Source organism: Vulpes vulpes, chromosome 4 (assembly GCF_048418805.1).
Source record: "Vulpes vulpes isolate BD-2025 chromosome 4, VulVul3, whole genome shotgun sequence".
Classification (NCBI taxonomy): Eukaryota; Metazoa; Chordata; class Mammalia; order Carnivora; family Canidae; genus Vulpes; species Vulpes vulpes.
Window position 1 is genome coordinate 80,471,598 of NC_132783.1, and position 23,308 is coordinate 80,494,905.

Consider the following 23,308-nt stretch of genomic DNA (forward strand, 5'->3'; position numbering starts at 1 on the left):
GCAGAGGCTTGGGAGGGGTCTCAGATCAGTGGCGGGCAGGAAGGGGAAGGATCAGGACCTGACTCTCAGGTACCTTGGAATGAACCTTTCTGCTCAGTTTTAGTCTCCTCCTTAGGTCTGGGTCCTGAAGAAAACAACAGAAGGCCAGTTCCACTGCCCCCTGGAGGACTGACTTTTCACCCCAGAGAAAGATGTTAAAGATGTGGTGGGCGGAATGAGCCCCACCAAAGGCTGGGGGGTGGGGGCAGCTGCAGGACTCAGGAGGTTCAGAACCCAGGGTGAAACTGGCTTGGGATGGGAGGGAGGGGGGGGGGGACCGAGGCACGTGGACGTGGGAGCAATAGTGACCCAAGGGATTTAGATCGTCCTGCTCAGGATCTGGAGATCCATCCAGGTGCCCCACAGTAAGACAGCCAGGCTCCTCGGAGGATCCCGAAGGCCGCCTTTCAACAACTTTTCAGAAAGCAGAGTGATGCCTGGCCCCATGACTTGGGTGGAAGGCGGAGAGGGCCCTCGGTGTGAATCCGGAGAAAGGGCGAGAAGTAAAGCCCCCGCTCCACTCCACACCCCCTTCCTGCCTATAAATAACCCCGAGTGTCACTTCAAAGGGGACAGGGAGCGCGGGAGAGGGGCTCCCGGGCCGGCCGGCAGGGGCGGCGGGGCCCAGCACACCACGCCCCCCACCCCGGGCGAGTTTGCATAAATAAATAAATCCAAGCCGTCGGCCCCGCAGGAGGTGGAGGAGAGGAGGGGAGGAGGAGGAGGAGGAGGGAGGGGGGTGGGAGAGATTAGTTTGGGAAGTAGCACGGATTGCTCATCCGATCCGTTCAGCCGCAGCTCGTGTGTCAAGTTACAGAGGCGCCGGAATCGGCCCCAACGCTCCTCGGCCGCGGCCACGACCCACCTCTGCCCATGGGGCCCTCCGCGCGCGCCCCTCCGCCCCGGGACTGAGACCCGCGCGCCGCCGAGACGCGAGACCCCGAGCAGGACGGAGGGCGCAGCGCGGCCCCGGGACGCTGCAGACGCTCGCAGGGGGAGACCGGGCGGAGAGGGAGCGCCTCCCCGTTCCCCAGCCTCCCTGGACTTGGACCCTTCTGCGGAGGAACTTTCTGCGCACCTGGGTGTACCCCGATTGCCGCCGGCTGCGGGTTTTTCCCGGCTCTCCCCCTCCTGCCGCTCATTTTTCCATCCTCTGCCGGGAGCAAAGGGAAGGGACGTTTCCCCCCCGCCCCTGCCCGCAGCTCGGATCGCGCCTCTGGGCAGCGGCTCCAGCCTTTATTTATTCTATTTATTTATTTATTGGTTCTCAAGACGCGGGGGCATGGTAGCGGAGCGCGCCCGCAAGGCGGCCGCAGCGGGTGCCCGCGGCCCGGGGGAGCCGGGCGCGCCCGCGACGGGGGCGCAGGCGGTGGCGCCGGCGGAGCGCTGCGCGCGGCTGCCCAGCGCGGGGGCGTGCGGGCTGCTGGCGCTGGCCCTGTGCTCGCTGGCGCTCAGCCTGCTCGCCCACTTTCGGACGGCCGAGCTGCAGGCCCGGGTGCTGCGCCTGGAAGCGGAGCGTGGGGAGCAGCAAATGGAGACGGCTATTTTGGGACGAGTCAACCAACTGCTGGACGAGGTCTGTGCTCTTTGTTGCTGGCTTGCGTCCCTCCCGCGGCGCCCCCTCGCGCAGCCTCCAAACTCGCGGCCCCGGGCGCGGCCGGGCGCGGCCGGGCGCTTGCTCTCCAGGCGGTGCGGTGCGCGCGGGGCCCGCAGGAGCTGCCTGCCGGCGGGGCTGGGGGCGGGGGGCGGGGACCGACGCTGCCCTGCCGGGCGCTCGGGGGACCCGGCGGACCCCGGCGGCGTGCGTGGCATCCCCGCGCCCCCGCGCCCCAGCGCCCCGCGCTGAGAGCGCCTGGCGCGCGGGGCAGGTGGAGGAAGGCAGGGCGCGCGGAGGCTGCCCGGCCCCACTTCCCCCTCCCGGCGCCCCGCCAGGCGGTGCGAGAGCCGCCCAGCGCCCACGCGGCGGGATGTGTGCCCGGTGGCCCGGGCTGAGCCTTGCCGGGCCCCCGCGGCCCTCCCCATCCATCCCTTGAGGATCAGCGCTGCCTGATTTTTATTGCCACGTTCAGCCGGGAAGAGCGGGTGAGGGAGTGAGTCATCCAAGGGGCTGAGGGGGACAGACTGGTGTCCTGGTCCCTGCCCACTGCCCCAGGCCGCTAGGGGACCCAAGTGTGGCTCTCCCTGGTTCAGCAGTCCTTGGGCTCAAACACCTTCTTGTTTCTAAGCCGGGTTTCTTATCCATGGTCCCCATCATCTTATGTTTGTGTGTTTTTTCTGGGGAAAGGACGCTGAGTTTAACCCCCTTCTGAAATCTGAAATGTCCTTGAACCTAAGTGGGTTAAAAGCCATTAGCCTTTCTTAGCCATGGCACTCTTAGGACCTGCAGGCTCACTGGTGCCACCAGAGGAAGAGCCTGCCAGTGGGAGGGTGACTCCTGGTGACTTAGGAGGCTCTGGACGGCACAAGGGATGCAGGGCTCAAATGAAGGAGAGCACCCACAGGTGACAGCTGCAGTGGTCTGGGAAGAGGTCCTGGAAAGGGCTGGCCATGGAGGGTTTCCCTGTGGGGGAACTGGAGGGGACCTCTTACTTACTGGGAGGTGGTGTGGAACGGTAAAGAGCAGGGAGGTGGTTTCATCCCTATACTGCTACTTAGAGGCTGTGTGACCTGGAGCAAATACCCTCACCCCTCTGAGCTCCTGAAATGGCAGGTGGCAAGCATTGGAACCCAGCTTGGGGTCATGGCCATTCTGGCACGACGCTCCAGTTCCCTACAGCCGGCTCCTCTGCGGTTCCACTACCAGGCGAAGGCTGAGAGTCGCCAAAGAAGGTCTCTGGTGTGGTCAAGGAGATGAAGGTCACAGGACCAGAGAGGGTGGCCCCAGTGCAAGTTTACTGATACCAGATGTGCACCCATGGCTGCTGCCAGCAGCTCATTCCCATGCCCTGCCAGGACCCAGGGGACCCAGGACTCTGGCAGGCCACCCACAAGTCCCCTGGGAAGTGTCTGGGCTCAACTGCCTGAGCCAGCGGCCTCTGTCAGCTGTCTGAGAATGCACGCAGGGCTGGCTGGGTGGTGGAGATGGTGTCGGGGCAGTGAGGGCTCCCCCCATGTTATCTCAGGGGCCCTGGCTGCTGAGGGGCAAGGATCTGACCCTGGAAGCTCAGCTCAGTGCCTCTCTCCATCCTCTCCCCTCCCTGTCCCCTGCTGCTGGCCAGGGCATGCCCCAGAGCATGGCTTCCTCGCCCTGAGACTTAGCCATGTCAAGTCTCATGCCCGCGGGGCCTGGGGACTGGGCAGTGTGATTCCTCTTCTGCAAACTGTGGCTTCCTGTGCACCAGCTGACTTCTAGACCTCTCATCTGCCAGAGCATCTGAACTGACCCCCATCTGACAGATGGGGAAACTAAGGCCCATGGAGGGACAGTAGGTTACCCCGGTCACATGGCAAGATCCAGAACTAGAGCCAAAGTTCCTGGCCCCACTTCCAGTGCTCTTCACTGTGTCCTGCCACCTTCCTTTGTCCATCCTCAGTCAGTCAGTCGGCAAACGCTTCCTGAGAGCCAGCTGTGGTTCAGGCACTGTGTGTGCATGTGTGGAGGGGTGGGGGGACGCTTCTGCTCTCCTACACTCACAGGCAAATAGGGCACAAATAGGTCACCAGGCAGTGACCATGTCATATGAAAAATGCTAGGGTGATGGGAGCAGAGGAGGTCTGGGGAACGTATTAACATGCAGCGTACCTGACAGCAGTGGCTTCCTGGGAAAGTGATTTTCAAGCGAAGTCTTAAAGGGAGACTCTGAGACTTCCAGGCAGAAGGGGATGAGTGGAGGGGCCTTGTTCCAAGGGGCAAAGGGAACGGCTTCTGAAGGTTGGAAGCCAGAGGGAGGGGTTTGCTTTGGGGAACTGAGAGGTGGAAAGTCTGGCTGGAGAGAGCCAGGGCCCCTTAGAGACCATTAGGTCTATGTGAGAGCACTGGGGAGCCACGGAAGGGCTGGAGGGGGGGCGGCTGTGTCCCTGGAGTGGGAGGGAGAGCAGGGCAGAGCAGGAAGGCCAGACAAGAGGCTGGCACAGGCCACAGGGCGCTGAGGCTGGGACTGGGCTGCAGGGAGGGACAGAATGGGGTGAACGGGGACGGTGGCTGCAGGGGGGGTCACTGGGGGCAGTAGCAGTGGGCCCTGGAGCCAGAGGGAGGTCTGGTCCTGTGGGTGGAGGTGGTGGGCAGCCTCCTCTGTGAGGAGATGGCCCTGGAAGGCACCCCCTGGGTGGGGCCTACGGGCCCAGGCTTCAGGGAGGGACACTCTAAGGGCTGCACCGTCCAGTACAGTTCTACCGTGACTCATTACAGTAACTAAAATCAAATAAAATTGAAAATTGAGTTGATCTGTCGCACTAGCCACATTTCAGGTCGGTGCTCAAGAGATGCCCAAGGCTAGTGGCTACCAGTTGGGCAGTGCAGATATAGAGCATACACATCATCAGAGAAAGTTCTGTGGGACAGCTCTGCCCTAGGAGTGAGCTACTTCTGGGCCAGGAAAGGTGTGTTCGTCCAGGTCTGAGCAAAGGGCAAAGGTGCGGACAGGGAGAGGCCGAGAAGTGGGACCAGGGGGGGTGAGAAGAAAAGGCAGAGGAGAGCCGGGGAAGTGGTTTCCTTAGCAGCGTGATTCCGTGACATGGACATACAGACAATTCCTGCTCCAAAGGGCGCACAGGCACCCCGTGAGTGCAGGCACCCCAAACCCAGGATGCCAGCAGGGCTTTGGCAGCCGTGTGGCCTTCAACAAGCCACGCCATCCCCCCGAACCTCAGGCTCCTTCTCTGACCCCCTCTTGGGTGCGCACAGGGAGAGTCTGGGGAGATGGCAGATGGGAGGATGCCCTAGGAAGTGCTGCCACCAAAGGCCCTGCCCCGGTCCCAGGCCCATATGAGGGCTTCCAGAGGGCTCCCTGGGCTCTGGAGCAGGCAAGCTGTCTTGGAGCAGGTGAGGAAGGGCATTGAACAGGGCTGTCCTGGTGAGAACTGCAGGAACAGCCCAGGTGTCGGCTGGAGGCAGGAACCCAGGGGCACGTGCACGCCACCCATCCCAGCGGGGAATGCGGCCTGCTGGGCAGAGACGAATCTGAGAAGCAGGCGGAAGGCCAGGCCGAGGGAACCCAGTGGGAGAGGAGCTGGAAAGGAGGCCGGCCAGAGGCAGATGCCGGCAGAAGGCCTGGATCTGAGGGGCCTGGCCACCGAGGGGAGGCTCAGAGGGGAGAGAGGAGCATGGGGGCGGGGCGCCAGCTTGTGGGGAGCTGGCAGTGTGGCTTCCAGACCTCAGGCCCCAACTCTTCCCCTGTTGGTGCCTCTCTCCTGGGCTGGGACCCTTAATGAGCGCTCCAGCTGCCTGTTGCTTGGTTTGCTTGCTGTAAAGAAAGAAACTGGAATGTCCCAAATGGAGGAAATCAGATGTCACCCGGGGCTGGGCAGAGGGTGTGCGTGAAAGAGAAGGGACTGGAGGTTAAAATAGCCAAATCCAGGCCAAGCGGGAGCAACGGTGTCAGCAGCTGTTGGGCATTGGGGGGTGCCAAGCAGATTCCCCTTCCCTGACAGTCGGAGTAACGGCCCCCCAATGGGAATGGCTCGTGTTTATGTGGTACATACAGCAGCCGGTGCTGTGTGCGAGGCCTCTTTCCGTCCTCACAGCCTCCCTAAGGGACTGACGCTCTCATTGTCCCATTTTACAGATGAGAAGACTAATGTCACTGTACCACCCCACCCTCCCACTCTGCTCTCTATGATCCGATCCTTTGGGTGTTAAGGGCATTTTCCACCTCTAGGAATTTCCTGATGGTGGTGCGGGGGCGGGGTGGGGGGTAGGGGGTGAAACTTCCAGGCTAAAATGTTGAGGAACCCCAGGCAGACTCTCTCATCCCTAAACATAACACTGCCAACCACTGTAACAGGAATGGCTCACATTTATAGGGTGTAGACAGGGGCCTTTTATTGTGTGTTTTTTTTCCAGAGGAGCATTCAGGGGAGAGATCAAAGCAGTGTCTGCAAGACTGGGGCTCCGGATGGGGGAGTCCCATCTCAGTCTCCTATGGTTGAAATGCTGGAAAGAGGACAGGAGCGGGGTCTTCCAGGGGACGTATGTGCTCCTGGGGGTGTAGCCTGTAGATCACAGCAGCCTGGGCCTCGGTCATCAGACAAACCCTGAGTCCAGGTGCCCTCACATGCAGCCAGCCATGCAGCCAGCTGCTGTGTCTGACTCCGCATGCAGTAAGTGCATGAGCGGTCTTGTGGGAGTTAAGGGAGGGAAGATCCTCAGAGCCTCTCAATCCCAGCCCCCTCTCTTACAGATAAGAAAACAGGTCTGGAGGCTCCGAAACCAGGTTCCACACCACACCTTCTCCCTTCCAGACTATAATTAATTGTCTGATCAAGTGGTGGCAAAGACACTGCGGGCGTGCTCTCCACTCCCAGGTCCCTGGCCTCAGCAGGCATTGTTAATCAATTGCGGCACACTTTCCCATTGAGCTCGAGTGTGGCTTCAGAATCCTTCTCAACACTTCTCCAGGAAATGACCACTAACTCGTGAGAGTTGGTGTTCGAGATCAAGAGCGATTTCGTGACTCTCAGTTAAAAGAAAAATACAGAGCGATATTTATTACAGATAATACCAGGGAGAGTTGTTAATGTTTTACAGGTTCTCCAAAGATCTTAAAACTAGCAGGTAGCTCCGAACCAGACTGAGGACCTCATTAAGTCGCCAACCCTCCTAGGAGGGTGGTGGGAAAGTCAAAGCATCTGAGACAAGATGCCGTCTGCCTTGAGTAACGTCTCACCATTTGACGCTCTCAGAAAGATGTCTTTTTTTCCTTACTCCTAATCATCTTCAGCTTGCCCCGTGCCCTCTGGAAAGCCTTCCTCAGACCACTCCAACCCAAAATGGGCTCTCTCCCTGCTCTGACTTCCTGCAGAACTTGCAAAGTAAGTGTAGACGTGGTCTGTGCTGCCTTCTCTTGTCCCAGAACCACGGCAGTCATTCCTAACCCCTGAACACATTCCCCGTGAGCCTAGGTGGGCCTCAGGATCCTTCTCAACACAGCACTCCAGACTGCCACGCCCCGTCTATTAGAGTCAGTGTGCGGGGAGCATCTATTTGCCATCCGTGGCTCGGCCCCAAGTGCACTGTGCAGCCAATTCTCTCCATTGCCTTTAAATATCCTGTCTCTGCAATGGATCACACATGATCCTATGGTGGGGTTAAGGGCTCACTGCCTCCAGGATGTGGTCTGAGCATAAGCACAGAGTGTAGACCACCCTTAGTACTTCGTCGCTGGCTTAAGGTCCCTCTGCTAGAGGCTGGTGAAACCGTCTCAGTTGGCTGCCCTACTCACACCCCCAGCCCCAGACCCTGCGGTGTGCTCAGCATCTGCTCAGGGGTGCGCCCTGGAGGTGGGTGTCTCACAGCGACCAGCAGAAGAGGAAATGATTAACTCCTCCTAAGTCAGGGCTGCCTCCTAGGGCAGGCTGGGAGAGTGGGGCTGGTTCAGTGTTCCCGCCTGGACAGAGCAGCTGAGGGCGTCCATCCCCTCCCGTCCCCTCTCATCCTCTCCTCCCCACAGTCAGGAGCTTCCTCTTCACCTGCCCAGGCTGCCCGGCACATTCCTGGTTTGGGCAAAACAGTGAATTGGGCAAGTCCAGGGCATGTGATGTCACTTGAACCTCTGCCACTCACTGGTTGTGTGACCTGAGCTTCAGCGTCCTGATCTGGAAAATGAGGACCGCAACATCCTCCTCACAGGTGGTTGCGGGATTAAATGAAATCATTCAGTTATTAGCAGCTACAATCATGACCTCCTGTCTCAGCATCAGAGGAGGAGGTAAGACGGGGTTGTACCTTGCCCATAAGTTTTATTATTAGCTAGTATTTGTGGAGCACTGTTCAAAGATTTCTACCATCTTTTAATTCATTTATTTTTTTTTTCTTTCTTTTAATTCATTTAATTCTCAAAATGATCCTCTGAAGTGGTTAAAGATTTATAATTTTTTTCAATTTTATGTTTTATATTCCTACAGAAGAGACAAATGGAGGCCCAGAGAAGTTAAGAGACTTTCCCCAGGTCACACAGCTAGTGAGTAGCAGAGGCAGGCCTTGAACCCAAGCAGTCTGGCCCCAGAGCTGGCACTCTAAAGCCACTAGTATACACCATCTGTATAAAGTGCCAAACCCTACTAAGTCAGCTGAGGCAGGTCATGAAGACCAGGGGCTAGGGACCTGTTCAGTCTGGTTCAGCTCCCTCAGGGGTGGCGTTGACTAAACTGACTTGGCATCAGGCCTGCGTTACCATCTTTGCTGTAAGATGACACAGAGGATACTGCTTGTGACATCAGGCCTCGGTGAGGAGGAGTCAGGGAAATCCCCGTCCAGCCTTGATTTCCAGAATGCTTGACTTCCCAGGAGGGATGGATCCGGTCTTGTCTCTCGGGCACTTAAAGCTTAGCACCAAATCTGGGTTTCAGCCCGTGATACCGGGTAGTCCTCCAGCAGAAGTTCCTGTTTAAGCGCCAATCCCAGTTCCTGTTTATCACCCTGCCCTAGCTTATTCGTTGTTCCCCTTACCTGCAGCCACTTTATGGTGTAATACGTGTCTAGCTGCCCGTCCGTGCAGCCGCCTGAATGTCTCTTTTTGGAGAAAAACTGGTAGAAGCTCTGAGCAACTGAACTCTTTAAAGATTTGTATTTATTTATTTGAGAGAGACAGAGAGAGAGAGGGGCGGGGGAGTGATAGACCATGAGCAGGTTGGAGAGAGAGAAGCAGACTCCTCGCTGAGCAGGATGCTTGAACCGTGGCTCGATCCCAGGACCCCAGGATTGTGACCTGGGCCTCAGGCAGATGCTTAACTGACTGAGCTACCCAGGCATCCACAACTGGACTCTTTAAAGTTACTCTCATATCTGCACACTCTCGAAGACCTGGCCCTGGTTACAGAGTGTCAGCTGGGAGCAGCACACCGAGGCTGACCCCCTCCCCTAAATCCCGAAGTGAATGCCATGGGTAGGGTCTTGTAGTGGGGTGTTTAACAAGCATGGCTGGAAGCCCCTGAGACAGAGAGAGACAGACTTTAGGGGCATCCCACACGACTGAACCCAGACCCCTCACCTGGGTCCCAGACAGTGCCGAGAAGCTGGTGCTGGCAGGAATGAGGGTCACAATGAGGTGTCCGTAAAAGTGCTACCACACAATGCACAGATTGAAAGTGTAGGGAGCTTAAAGAAGGAGATTGGTTTGGGATTTGGAGTTTGGGGTTTGGGGTTTGGAGTTTGTTTTGGTTTTGAAAAATAAAATCAACTGAGGGTTTGCCCTCCAGGAGGAAGGTTTCAGAAGTCTCAGGAATCTTCTCATGTCTTTTAGTTGCATGATGTCCCTTTCAGAAGCAGCTTGTTGAGTCCTCGGTAAATAAAGGAAGTCAGCAGGCTTCTTCAAGGGAAACTGAGGCCAGGATCTCAGGAGGGCCTGGGAAGGCTGGGGCAGACAGGGGTCCCTGGCTCTCTTGGGTGTCGTCTGTGCCGCCGGCAGACCCTGGCAGCAGCTCTCTGTGGACACGCCCCCCCCACCCATCTGCACACCAAATGCCCCTTGCGCCAGGGTGGGGGCCTCCCTGCAGAAAATTCTTGGTGGCCGAAAGGGCGGGGATCAGGCTGCTGGCAGCAGGGGCTCCCCTTCAAAGGGCAAGCCACACACGAAGAGGAGGAACTGCCTGCCTGAGAGGCTGGGCACAGCCTTCCAGGGGCACACGGAGCCCCTGTCTCCTGTGCTAGAGCCTGTTGTGGGTCTTCCTGAAGCCACATGGCTAGAGTCCACGCGGCCTGGGCCTTGTCAGCCTCCCTTCCTCTCCTCCCCACCCACGCCCACCCCAGCCTCTGGCCTTCCCAGTGCCCTGGCCCAGCCTTGGTCTCCCTTCACTCAGCCCTTCTCCTGTCCACCCCACCCTCCTGCACGGGGCTCACACCTCTCTGTTAAGTTACGGGGAGGCCTTAGGGCCCCCTGAGGACACATCTTCCCCAAGAAGGCTGTTGCAGGGTCCAGGGGTCTGCAGTCCTGCAGGTGCTTGTTCTGCTGCAGATGCCCCAGGAAGGTGCCTCTTAAGCCATCACTGCGAGGTGTTCCGCATCAGGTCACACTCTGGCAAGGTGGCCTGTGGGGCAGGATGGGAGGGGGGACCTCTGGGGACAAGGGTGCAGAGAGGGGGCTGGTTCAAGGGGCATTAGCTAGGGCTCTTCCAGGAAGAGCTTGGTCCCCATGAGCTGCCATTTGCAGTTTCCTAAGGGCAGAGGGAGACTCCGTGTGTGTGGGAGGTCAGAGGATGGTCCTGCCACCTCCAGCCTCTCCCCACTCTTTAGAACCAGAGTGTTGGGAGAAAGGGAGCTATGAACTATACCCGGGAATCGCCCTGACAATACCCTTAGTTCTCAGGCTTACATACCCACAGTGACAGGGAGCTCACTGCCTGCTGCAGCTGACTGTTCTGGCTGCAATGGCTGTGTTCTTCATCTTGTCAGAGCAGCAGGCCCATCTCTACACCCACCATCTCACCCCTTCAGCATGTCTTGAAAGCACCTCAAACTCAATATGCAGGAAGCCCTCCCCTCCCCAACACCCCTTCATTTGAGGAGGCATTGGCCTCTGGCTGCACCTACTCCAGGCCCCGCTGCCTGCAGACCTGTCCCCTTCTCTCCATCACTGCTTGCCCTACCCCAGTGGGGCAGCCCACAGTCACCTGGGCCGTGGCAGGAGCCTCCTAACACACCTGCTCCCCTTCACCCTGCCCCATCCCTTTCAGCATCTGCACAGCAGCCGGGGTGATCCTTTTAAAAGCTCTAAATACAATCACCACAACCCCCTAATTATAAGTCTTCAGTAACTTCCCATTGTTCTCAGGCCAGAGACCAAATTGCTTAATGCGGTCCCGGAGGCCTGAAGGGCTCAGCCCTTGCCCCCCTCTCTTGCCTCATGGCTCCCCTTCCCTTACGTTCCGAGTCCAGCCACACGGCCCTATCCAGTCAGACCTAGGAGCACAGGCTCTGGAGCCAGATTGCTGGGTTCAAGTCCCACTCTGCTAAGTTACTGGCCATGTGATGTTGGGCGAGTTGTTTAACCTCTCTGTGCCTTGGGTTGTACCTCTAAAAAATGGGGTGATGATAGTAAAGAGTGCCTCCCTCTGATTGAGTGTTGTTCTTAGAATTTAAAAAGGTAAAACAAGTGCTTTGAGCAGAGCCCGGCCTTCTAGTAATAGGTACGGCAATCTTCTGGAAAGGGCCAGAGCCATCCCCTCGCGCCCATCACAGGTTTGCAGTGCAGGGACCGGGCTTCCTGGTTCAGACCCGGCCTCTGCCCCTCCTGGCTGCAAGTCAGCCCCTGCTCTCTCTGTCTCGGGTTCCTCATTCATGAGTGAGTTGCTGCGAGTGCTGTGTGGATTCCTCGATGCTGGACCCCTGCCTGTCCATAAGAAGCTCATTACGGTGTCAGGGCTCAGCTGTTTCCCTGCACCTCGGCTCTCACCTTGGTTAGTTGCTGGTGACCCTCAGGTCTCAGCCCTGCCGTCACTTCCCCACAATGAACCAGCCTGGACAGCCTCACCCCTGCCCGCCCAGAGCCTGATGACAGTGGCTGCAGAGTTCTCGTTGCTGTGTGCAGTTTGTAGACTGTTGTCCGCCGGCCTGGCGAGTAAGCTCCTGAATCTGGTCCCGTGTGTCCTGGCATTTGCATGGCCCTGGCATGCGAGGATGCTTAACAGCCACTTGCTGAAAGGAGGGAAGGAGGGAAGAGGCTCCTGGCTTCCACTCCAGCACTCTCACCTCGGCCCCTCCTGCTCTGTGTAGGGGACCCTGCTTCATCCTGCACCAGACCCGGAGACAATCCCAGGCCCCTTGACCTTTGGCTATAGGCCCCATGACCACCTGGCTCCCCCTCACATCTACATAGTTCCAGGGCCCCCCTGCCTGACTCCCTGAGGCAGCAGCAAGGCAGAGAGTAGCTGAAAGGAGGGAATTTCTCATATGAAGGCTGGAAGCTCACACAGGGGCATTCACCTCCTTCCCCTGGCTTTTTCTGATCCGTAGAGCCTGGAGCAACACTGCTCTGTGGTTCCGGTGAAAGAGGGGGGCAGAGGGAGCCCGTGGCATCTGGCGGCCCCTCGGGCCCCTGTTTCATAGTCCTGGGAGTCTGTGATCGTATGCCAGGTCTGTTGCACAAAGAGAATCGTGGAGGGAAGAAGAAGACAGCTCCCCAGACACACTCCATGGCACCCCCGCCTGGCCCCCAGAGCAGAAGGGGCGAGTCCAGTTTGGGTGGATGTGGGTTGAGCGTCTCAATTTCCTCCGTTTTGATTTCCCCACACTGATCTGCCTGTGCTCCGGGGCGTGCAGCCGCCCATGGGCCTGACCCCTCAACAAAGCCCATCTGTGGGGCCAGCCCCTTCCTTCCATCCCTGCGATTAGGCCCATGGGCCGGCTCCCCACAGCTTCTGTCCTGTGTCTGCGCCTTTGCTCCTCACCAGAATGCCCTCCTCTCCCATCTCCATCTATCCAAATGCTGGTGAAGCCCAGGCCCAAGCCCACGTCCCCCTTAGCACCACAGGGATGGGTGCTGGGAGGCAGACCTCAAAGTGATTAATTCAGTTCAAGTGTGGATCAAAACAGCAGACCAGGCCCTGCCCTCCAAAAACTGGCTCAGTCTCTACCAGGGCGCCAGCCCAGGAGCAGGATGGCCCAGGGTAATGAAAAGGGCTCTAGCAGATGGGATCAAGCACCACTCTGTGCCAGGCATTGTAACCAGACACTGGCGTAGGGACTAGAGCTTTGCTCAGGGGGGTCATTGCAGTGGGTAGATCCTTCTTTCACTTCTAGTCATCAAGGTCAAAGGGTGGGCTGCGGGCAGGACCCTCACTCACCCTCCCTCTTCCCAGGAAAGGGGTTCAGAGTTTCCCAGGAACAGGGCCATAGCAGAAAATTTGACCACCTCTCTGCAGCAGTGCCCGGGGCCTGGCAGGCCTCATGGGGCAGATGTGGGGAGACAGTCCTGCCACCAGCTCAAGAGAGAAGTGGCCTTCGCCTGGCCACCACCATGAAAAACAAGCTAGCATAGCAGCTGCTCACTGTTCTTCACATCTGGACACTCTCTCTTGCTTTTTGATCTCATTTCATTTTATCCCATCCTGTGTCGTCCAGTGGATAACCCAATATTAGTCCCATTTTGTAGATGATGAAATCGAAGTCCAGAGGGATTGTATCTCTTGCTCAATACTCAGTGGGAGGGTTGGGAACTAGACCCCAAGGTCCTGGCACTCCCTAATGCAGTGCAAGCCCATATTGACACAGCCATGCTCTGCGTGTAGTGGACGCCTCAGCAGAGTTTGAGGCCATCTGTGCTAACCTAAGATAGAGTCCTACCACAGTCACCAAAGGCAGGTGGGTTCTAATAGGAGTCATATGCTAATATCGAAAATTAATTATTAGGGGCACCTGGGTGCTCAGTGGTTGAGTGTCTGCCTTCGGCTTAGGCTGTGATCCCTGGATCCCGGGATCGAGTCCCACATCGGGCTCCCCACAGGAAGCCTGCTTCTCCCTCTGCCTGTGTCTCTGCCTCTCTCTGTGTCCCTCATGAATAAATAAATAAAATTTTTTTTTTTTTTAAGTAGTCTCCACATGGAGCATGGAGCCCAACAACATGGGTCTTGAACTTGTGACCCTGTGATCAAGAACTGAGCTGAGTCAGATGCTTAGCCAACTGAGCCACTCAGGCAACCCAAATAAAATTCTTTAAAAAATTACTTATTAAAGGACATTTTCCACCAAAATACTTAGCACAGTCCCTGACATATGCTGCTCAATATGTGTAGCTATTATTAACATTAACTTATTGTATAATTCCTCCTGGTAAATGCTTTATGGTTTCCAAGGCCCTTTCTACAGCAACACTTAGGCAGTTGGCGGGGGGGGGGGGGGGGGGGGGGGGGGGGCGGTCGGGCAACAGCCCCATTTTACAGATTGTCCCAGAAGGGAGGTACCGGGGTCAAGGTCACAGTGTGGAGTACAGAGCTCACCTGCTCTGGACTCCATCCTCCACAACGGGACTTGGCCCACCCACATACTACAGAGACCCAGGTAGAGCATGAGCCCTTTAAGAGCCCCAGGACCAAGCACAGGGAGGGAGTGGCCCCGAAACCCAAGGCCAGGCCTCTCTGCATTCTCTGGGGGAAGTGAGTAGCCGCCTGGCATTTTCTCTTTGATACTGATACAGGCATTTTAATAGCTGCGAAGAGCAGGCGGGTGCTGTTTCGGCTCTGGCCGTGTGGGGCATTCCAGGAGGCCCCGGCCGCCAGCAGGGGTGGAGCAGGAAGGCGGCTAGGGGTCCGCAGCAGGGGCCTTAGAAGGTTTTCCACCCACCCCTGAGCCCCAGCCTGGCATGTCTCACCAGGAGTCTCAAACTCAGACACCTAAGGGGGCCAGGCTGGTGGCCCCAGTAGGTGAAGCTGGCCAGGGGGATGGTACTGTGGTGGCCCAGGGAAGTACATGCCCACTTAAAAGGGGCAGCCAACACTCAGCACCACCCAGGCATCACTATGGCCCGGTGTTCCCAGAACCCCCCACTTGTACAAGAGGAACCAGAAATCCAGACCTTTATGTGAAATCTCCTGATCTGTAAGCAACTGCCATTCATTGAGCACCTACCATAAGCCAGGCTTGTTCTAGGCACTGGGGATACGGCAGTGAATAAAACAGACCAAAATATCCATCTCCTTGTGGAGCTTACCTTCTAGAGATCGGGGTGGATAGTAAGCACGATAAATGAGCCAACAAAACAAAATCCAGAGGGAAAAAAGTAAAACAGGGAGGAGGGATAGTAAGTATATTGCAGGAAGGCACCAGGGCAGAGGAGGCCTCCCTGAGAGCGAGTCAGTGGTTAGCCAGGGAAAGAACACCCTGGGCAGCCAGGCCAGCACATTCAAAGGCCCTGAGGTAGGAGGAAGCCTGGCATGTGCAGGAGCATCTAGGAGGCCTGTGTGGGCCCCCTGGCGGTCGTAGTGGAAATGTTCTGTGGGGCAAAGGCAGGGGGACCCATCAGAAGGTTGTGGCCGTGACTGGGCCAGAGATGACCAGGTTTGCACTGGGTGTGATGGGGAGGTGGGTAGTGGGAAGGAGTCAGATCTGAAGGAGTCAGACTTTCTGGATGTGTCCAGAAAGTAGAGAGTGGGAGTTGCTGACCAAATGGGCGTGGAATGAGAGAGAAGGAGGCATCACGGAGGGTCTCGAGGGTCTAGCAAGATGGAAGAGTGGCGAGGAAGACAGAAGAGGGGGCAGGCCCGGGGGACTGGGCACAGAACATGAGGCATAGAACATGTTCTGGGCACAGAACATGAGGGGCCTGGTTTGGCCGAGCTAATTTTGAGATCCTATCAGCAGAGATGTCAAGCTGGCAGCTGGTTCCGTGCATCTGGTTGTGGAGGAAGATCCAGGTTAGAGGTGCAGGAAGGGTGGCATCGTCCTGTACAGAAGGTGCTGAAGACATGAGGCAGGGTGAGAGGCCCCGGGAGCCAGAGCAGGGAGGAGAGTGGTGAGGCTGGGCCCTGCGGCCTCTGCATGGATAAAAAGGAACCAGGGGAGAAGGCGAGGGAAACTGAGCCAGGGGCTTCCTGGCTGCCGAGTGAAGAGAGTGGGTCAGGGAGAAGGAGGGACCAGGCGGAGATGAGAGGGACTGTCCCCTGGGCTTAGTGACACCGAGGTTGCCCGTGACCTGGGGGGTAGCACTTGGCCAAGGGCTGGGAAGAGCCTGGCGGGAGTGCTCCCGCAGAGACGGGAGGAGTCAGCCTGGGAGAGAGCCTGATCAAGACAGGATTTTCCTTTTCCTTTCTCCTGCATGGTGGGAGGATCACCAGCGTGTTTGCCCATGACTCTGTCAGGAGTGGGTGAGCCGCCGCTACACCCCCCACCCCGAAGCCTGTTTGTGTAAATACGTCTTTATGGGAACACAGCTGTGCTTGTTCAGTTTGTGTTTTTTCTTGTCTTTCTTTCTTTTTTTTTTTTTTAAGATTTTATTCATTTATTTGAGAGAGAAAGAGCAAGAGAGCATGAGCGGGGGGGTGGGGGGGCAGGCAGACGCAGCAGACGCAGAGGGAGAAGCAGGCTCCCCGCTGAGCAGGGAGCCCGACATGGGGCTCGATCCCAGGACCCCGAGATCATGACCTGAGCCAAAGGCAGACGCTTCACCGACTGAGCCACCCAGGCGCCCCTGGTTTTCATGTTTTCTGCGGCTGCCTCTCACCCCAATGGTAGAGCTGAGGGGTTGTGTCGCCCTGTGGCTCGCATGGCCTGAAATATTCACTAGCTGGCCTTTTAGAGAGAAGACTGAGCCTGATGCGAGCCTAGAGGAGGACGGAGTCCAGAGGAGGCCACTGCTGCTGCAGGCCTGTGGGGAAGGCCTGGTGCGCAGGTGGACGGCTGGCCTCACGTGGGAGGAGCAGAGAGAAGGGGCAGGTGCGGTCACATGGCCTCTTTGCCTGGTGCAGGAGCCCCTGGCAGACCTCATCTGCTTGCTTTTTTCTCAGGGCCATCAGCAGACAGGGACGTGGGGGGAGGAGCACTGGGGTTGGGAGGGTGGAAAGTGGGAGAAGCAGGGGCAGTGAGCTGAGCTGACGGGGCCAGGGAGACACTGGCTGCCTGCCTGCTGGGCTCTCCTCGGGATCATGGTGGTGAATGAAAGCGAGACCCGTTGGCAAGGCCTGGATGGTGCACCCCAGCACGTACCTGGTGCTAGAGCTTTATGGCTGTTGAGAAGCCATTGAAATGTCAAGGGTCTGTGTCACTATAAATTCAGGCTCTGCCAGAGAGGAGGACAATGATGGAGAAATATTTGTGGGGAGGGGGGACGTGGGGGGAAGCTGGCCTCCTAACCGCTGCACATGCCAGGGACTTCAGCATTCTGGTCGAGGTCAATAACCATGAGCCGAGGGACCGCTCCCCCTCCCACCCCCCACCGTGACTGGGTTTACCTGTGAAATCACTCACTTCAAACTGCTGGAAAGAAATTCAATGGAAAAAGAAAATCACCGTAGGAAGCAAATATAATCTATCGAATGGCCAGTTTGGCCCTAGAGCTCCCAGGTTCTAATTGTGACTCTAGCACCTGAGAGTGAGGTGTTGTACCTACATCTGACCCTGGCCAGGTTAGTCTCCCTGCACCCCTCCCCCCGCCTTGCACCTCGGGTTCCTCACCTGTAACACGAGTATCACAAGAGCTAACATCTGTTGTGTGCCTCCCCGGTGTCAGGCACTTTTCCTTCTGTGCATCCACCTTTCCAATCCCCCCGTTAGCCCAGTGAGGCAGGGACTTTAATCTGCCCAGGGTCTGAGAACTGCCTATGAACCCAGGCAGCCTCTCCCCAGAAGTGTCCCTTGCAGCCCCCGTGCCAGCGTGGCCCTCCCTGGGTGGCTCAGTGCACTGCCCTTTGAAAGGCAGGGGGCCCAGGCACTGGTGCTTACAGCCGTGTGTCTGTCCGTTCGCCACCAGGATAATGGCAGCTCCTGGAAAGCAGGAGATGCTCCGGTCTACTTGTTGACGCTTCCTTAGGGCCTTCCTGATGGGTCCAGTGATTTGCAAAGAAGAGGTTCGATAGAGAGGCAGGTGGCCGGCCCTCAGCCCCCATCCCTACCCTTACCCAGACCTGCCTGTGCCTGGCTGTGAGGGACATCAGGAGAATAGTCACTGTCCCTGACGCTGGGATCAATCAGGAGCCCAGACCTAGACAGGAAACAATTAGCAGAGAGCCGAGAAAAACAGGTCATTGTGCCCATGATTGTGGGGTGCAGGAAGGCCACAACTGGTTTATAGGGCCCTGGGGTTGGGGTTAATTTCTTTAAGAGCACTCCGAAGACATCAGACACTGAGATTCCCTAGATGGGACCTTCTCCATCTGCTTCTTATTACACAGACGCCCGTGGCCAGTCTTTGATCCAGAAACAGTCCCCCTGCCAGCCCCCAGGCAGCCCCCTCCCCCCTCTCCGTCCCCACCACCCGCAGACCCTTCCCAGGGCTTGGCCTTACGATTCCATGACTCCTCTTCTCTGTCTCCTTTTTGCAGAAATGGAAGCTCCACTCTCGGAGGCGCCGGGAGGCCTTCCCGAAGACGTCTCCAGGATGTCACTGCCCGCCAGGTAAGGAGCCCTGCGAGTAGGTGCCTAGGATGGGGACACACACCAGAGACCCTCTTAGTGGGTGTGCTGTAGCCACCCCTGCTCAGAGCGCTGCTTCTCATGTGAAAGGCGGGAATGACAAAATCTATGATGCTTACCTTCCCTCTACTAGTGGCTTGGCATGCCCATCCCCCCACTTGTCATTCACTCATTCAAGTATTCATTAATTTGTCAATTCTTCTATGAGGGTGTGTGCGCCAGGTTGTGAAATGGTATATGATGATGCGCATGGCCATGTTCAGAAAATCTTTAAGTATTATGTAGGGTTGAAGAAAATGTAAACCTGTAAGGGCAGGGACCTGGTTTCTCAAGTTTATTGTTGGGCCCCGCAACTCCCAACACATGGTAGGTGTTTAAAAGTGTTACACGGACAAATGGATTAGTCCACCCTTGTAAAACCTGCCTGCCCTAGCTAGATGGCTCGGGGTGCTGTGCGTTCGCTGCACGGCCCCCGGGCTGTACGCATACACACACGCGCAAGCTAAAGCTGCAAGGGGACGTGGGGGGTCATCTGGACTGAGATTCCACTTTGCCATGGACCAGATCACTAGTGAAGATGCCTGTTCGAGTACTTTCCTCTGCTTCTCACCCAGAGCTCCTGCTCTGTGCTGGGCGTCCTGCTGGGTGTTGGGTTCAACGGCACTGTCCACTGTTAATAATGGTGTCAAGTCATAGCTCGTGGGGACTTTTGTAGGTTGCTGACCATTATGGGTAACCTATGAGGCAAGTCTCCCCATTCCCATGAGTAACTGGAATGGGTGGGCTGTCCGTCTTTGGGGGTGAGGAAGGAAGTTCCCAGAAAGGACTTGGGGAGGGGGGCACTTCGGAGTAATCACAGAGGGCCACTGCCAACTCCAAGGAGGCCCCTTGAGAGCCTCTGTGGGCAGGGGACACTGGCAGGACACCCACAGGACCCTGGTGGTCCTCACCCAGGGTCCGCAGGCCAGGAATGGAAGCCAATGGGTGGTGCGCATATGGGAAACAGAGGGCCCACATTCTCAGAAGAGTGAGGGAGCTGGGGTGGGAGTGACAGTTCAGGGTGCTGCCACGGGAAACGGTGGGGCCATGATGGGATTCCGCTGGCCCGTTGGGAGAGGGTCACCGGGTTAATTAAAAGGGTGTCCGAGTCCTGGGAAGCTTCCTCCCTCCCTCGGGGCCCAGGAGATTGAGCCCTGGCATCTGGGAAAGCTTTTGGGAGAAGAATGCTGAGGTTAATGAGATGGGATGAGGGTGAGGGAAGGGTGGTGGGGCCTTGGCAGAGCACCTGCAGGATCAGGGCTTCTAGGGCAGCCCACGCCTCAGATAAGACCGCCCCATAGCTCTCAGCCAAACTGCCATTATCTTTTGCTCAAAGTCTAGAAGGTTGCTGAAGGGCAGGCCATTAGGAGCCACAGAAAATAGAGGCTTGAGGTCCAGCTCTGATGTATTACCAGAATAATTAGGGAATGATGTAACCTGTCTGCCTCAGTTTCCTGGTGTGGAAAGGGGGAGATAATAGCCACCTTGCAGGTGTAGTGTGGAGATCCAGTGAGATAGTCATGGAAAGCACTTAGTACCATTCCTGATTCCTAGGAAGCGCTATTACCATTATTTCCTCACTTCCTCTTGTACTTAAGGATGTACAAAAATCCCGATCCAACACCACGTCCTGGCGTGCAGGACACGCACTTATGGTAGGGCAGAGGCTTGCCTCTCCCTCTCCTTCCTGATTGGGCTTCATGTGTTCTGTCCCTCTTCCAAGTGGGTGTCTAACCAACAAGCGTCAAGTTTGCACTGAGGAGAGTCTGGCTCGGGCGGTCCTGGGAGGCTGGGGGCCGGGGAGGCATGTGGTGGAAAGGAGGATGGTTCCAAAGCTGCTTCATCTCCCTTCACTTCTAGAAGTCTGTGGGCAACCCAGGGGTCTGAGACAGGGAGGAGGAAGCCCTGAAGCCATGGTGTGCAGCTCAGAAGTGGTGGGAAGGAGGGATGCAGTGGGAAGGAGCAAAGACAACACAGGTCCTCTGTGGGGAGGAGCCACCAGTGGGGACAGGACGCAGCTGGCAGGAGATGGGAGGAGAGAGCAAGAGCTCCGGGGAGGAGTGTCCCAGGTGTTAAAGAATCACCCAGAGGGCAGTTTGGCTCAAATGATAGATCAGCGCCAGGTGGGTAGCACCAGGAGAATTTATTTTTTATTTTTTAAAGATTTTATTTATTTATTCATGAGAGACACACACAGAGAGAAACACAGGTAGAGGAAGAAGCAGGTTCCCTGCAGGGAGCCCAATGTGGGACTTGATCCCAGGACTCCAGGATCACACCCTGAGCCAAAAGTGGACACTTGACCACTAAGCGACTCAGGTTTCCCAGCACCAGGAGAGTTTAATAAGAGAACCTAAAATTGAGACAAAAATCAGAAGAAGTCTAAGATGCTCTCCCAGCTTTTTGGAGAGGCAGCAGGAAGGGACTGGAAGGGCCACATAGAGGCATCTCAGACTATGGATGGAATCACGGAGTACAACACATCTGCTAGGACAGGCTAGGTCCTGTTGGGAAGGTCCCTGCACCTGCCCCTTTGGGCCAACCTAAGGGTTCTGGCCACCTTCCGCACTGAGGACGGCCCACCACGTGGCCGCACTTACGGCCACAGCCCCTAACCGAGTCCCTGATGTGTGCCAGGACCAGTACCGAGCACTCTATACTGATGGATGACCTTTCCCAGAACACTCCAAACAGGCAGAGTGGATTTTTGATGTTCTAAAATAGTTGCAAATCTCCAAACTCAGGAGTGGAAGGCCACTCTCATGCTTGGGCCTAAATGATGCACCTCAGATTATTTCCTTAAGGTCAGAGTTTATAAACCACTTTATGAACCACTTTGAGGTTCCTGATATTTGCAGAAGGACTTATACAACTAGAGAGTGCTACCCACAAAGTCAGAGTATTATCATTTTTGTTTTGCCAGCATCTGATAACATAGTAGATGCTCAATGCATCTCTAATAAATTGCCATCAGTTATCATTGCCGAGCGACTGGATTTTTCCCCGGGTCCTCCGGCTGCCCTCTGGTTGGTTTCTGACACCTCCCCCGCCTTCACACACCACATACCCCACCCCACCCCACCCCAAGACTGCCCTGCATCTTGCCTGATGCCGAAGCCACCGCTGTTGGGACACAACACATAAACACACACTCTTTCTGCTGACCGTGGCCACTGGGATCCGAGCCTAGAATCTTGAGCCCATGCCTGCCCCCAGTCCGCCTCTGTGGCTGGCTTGGCTAAGGTGGAGCCCCGGGTGTGTTCTTCCTAGGGCAGCCTTGGGCCCCTGGATGGACTCCAGAGGGCTCGAGATACATAATCATGGGCAGAAAACCCACCTCCTTCCCTTCCTACTCTGACCTCACCAGCATCCTCCCAGGATCCTCCCTGTCCCAAAATAGCCATGCACTAGCTTAGATCTGGCCGCTCCGGGGCCACAGGCAGTGGTTCCCAGGGTTGTGATGGACTTGCAGGCCTGGGCCAGGATGCTGAAGGGTGGGCCTCACTAGGACAGTCGCAGCCACCAGAAGTTGGGAGGAGTGAACGTGGGTCCTTTGCAAAGCACACGGCCTGGTGGGACAGGAGGAGGGCCTCGGACACCGTGAGACTTCCCGGGCCACTTGAGAAGAACACAAAGATTAGGGAAACTCCCATCCCAGTCCCTATTCTGAGTAACAAATGAGGCGGGGGACAGTGTAGGCTCCAGCCAGCAAGGAAGCAGCTCCTTCAGGCCCGCCACCCTGGGGCTGGGCAGGGCGGGCAGCGAGAGGGCTTTCACACGAGAGGAGCCGGTGCGCTGAGCTGCTGGGGTAGGTGGTTCACACTCAGGGCCTCATCTCCGAGGGGAAAGAGTAGGCCAGAGTCATTAGTTGAGCACTAGGCCAAGAGGTTTGGACTGCGGAAGCAGGGCTGAGGGGGTGCTATGGGGTGTGTGCGTTAGCACCTCAGCCAGGTCCGGCAGAGAAGATGGATGATCGGGAGAGAAGTTGCCCTCAGGCCTGCTTGTGGGAGAGACCATGGCCATCCACTGTTTTGTGCTCATGAGAGGTGTACAAAGTGCCAGGGACCCCGGAGGAGCTTGGGACTCAGAGAGAACCTCACGGGGGTGCGGGGGGGGGGCTAGATGTTGGCAGGAGGGCAGATGGCTAGAGATTCACCACCGTAACACCAGAGCTCCCAGCGAGAGACTCCGACAAGGCAGAGGGGAAATCTCGTCCTGAGCAGGTCAGAGGACAGTGGTGCCGGGCTGGGAAGGCAGCCTTGCCATCCTCGTCATGTGGCACGACGCTGCCCATTGCCTTGTTCGCACCATCCCTTGCTCGCATGGAAGACGAAGAGGCTGGGGGGTTATATGCCCTTCAGAGCAAAACTAGCATGTTGGGAAAAGAAAATCCCGACATGCATCCCTTCTGCTCGTATGCCACTGGCCAGCACTTAGTCCATGGTTCCCAGGTCCCAGGGGAGGCCAAGCAGAGGTTCTTCTGTGGGGCACAAGCCTCTTGCTGGGGGGGGGGGGGGGCAGCATGGAGGTCACTCCAGGCTGGGGCACCCGCGTGGACAGAGGCTCTGAGAACAAGAAAAAAGCAGAATGTTTGGGAATGGTAAGCCCTTGAAGGAAGCTGGAGCACAGGAGCCATGATCTGAAATGAGGGTGGGGAAAGTCAGCAAAGGGCGAGGCCGAGGAGCTCCACGTCTCCCCCTTCAGAGAGGGAAACGCTTTTCATCCTGAGGGTGCAGCAGATGCTGAGCCTCCGTCCTGGCTCCGTGGAAGATGTGGTCATCGTGGGGGCAGGAATGGCCAGCACTAACACCTAGGCACTGGCTTTGTTACCCCTTGGGGGGTGATGTGGTGTCGGAGAAGATTGGGGAGCAGGGATGTGACTGACCCAACCTGTATCCTAGAGCAAATAACTAGCAACGATGCGGATGCGGAGGGTGGCTCAGCGGCAGAGAAGCCCCTTCCGGCGACGAAGGTTGGCGATTGGTGTTCAAGTCAGAGCTGCCTCCCTGGGCCTGG

At 57.0% G+C, this 23,308-nt stretch overlaps 1 protein-coding gene across 1 annotated transcript; it reads left to right on the plus strand.

Annotated features, from left to right (window-relative positions):
• Positions 1-798: 798 nt before the first annotated feature.
• LOC140598752 (collagen alpha-1(XIII) chain-like) lies at positions 799-23,106 on the plus strand. The gene is made up of 3 exons (XM_072757280.1): positions 799-1,615; positions 18,163-18,235; positions 22,997-23,106. The coding sequence occupies exons 1-3, from the start codon at positions 1,322-1,324 to the stop codon at positions 23,104-23,106; spliced, it is 477 nt and encodes a 158-aa protein (XP_072613381.1). The 5' UTR covers positions 799-1,321.
• Positions 23,107-23,308: the final 202 nt, after the last annotated feature.

Coding starts and splice junctions, on each gene's coding strand:
- LOC140598752 (XM_072757280.1), top strand. CDS start 1,322: ATGGTAGCGGAGCGCGCCCGCAAGGCGGCCGCAGCGGGTGCCCGCGGC. Junction 1,616..18,162: donor TCAACCAACTGCTGGACGAG/GTCTGTGCTCTT, acceptor TCCTTTTTGCAG/AAATGGAAGCTCCACTCTCG. Junction 18,236..22,996: donor AGGATGTCACTGCCCGCCAG/GTAAGGAGCCCT, acceptor CTCCCCCTTCAG/AGAGGGAAACGCTTTTCATC.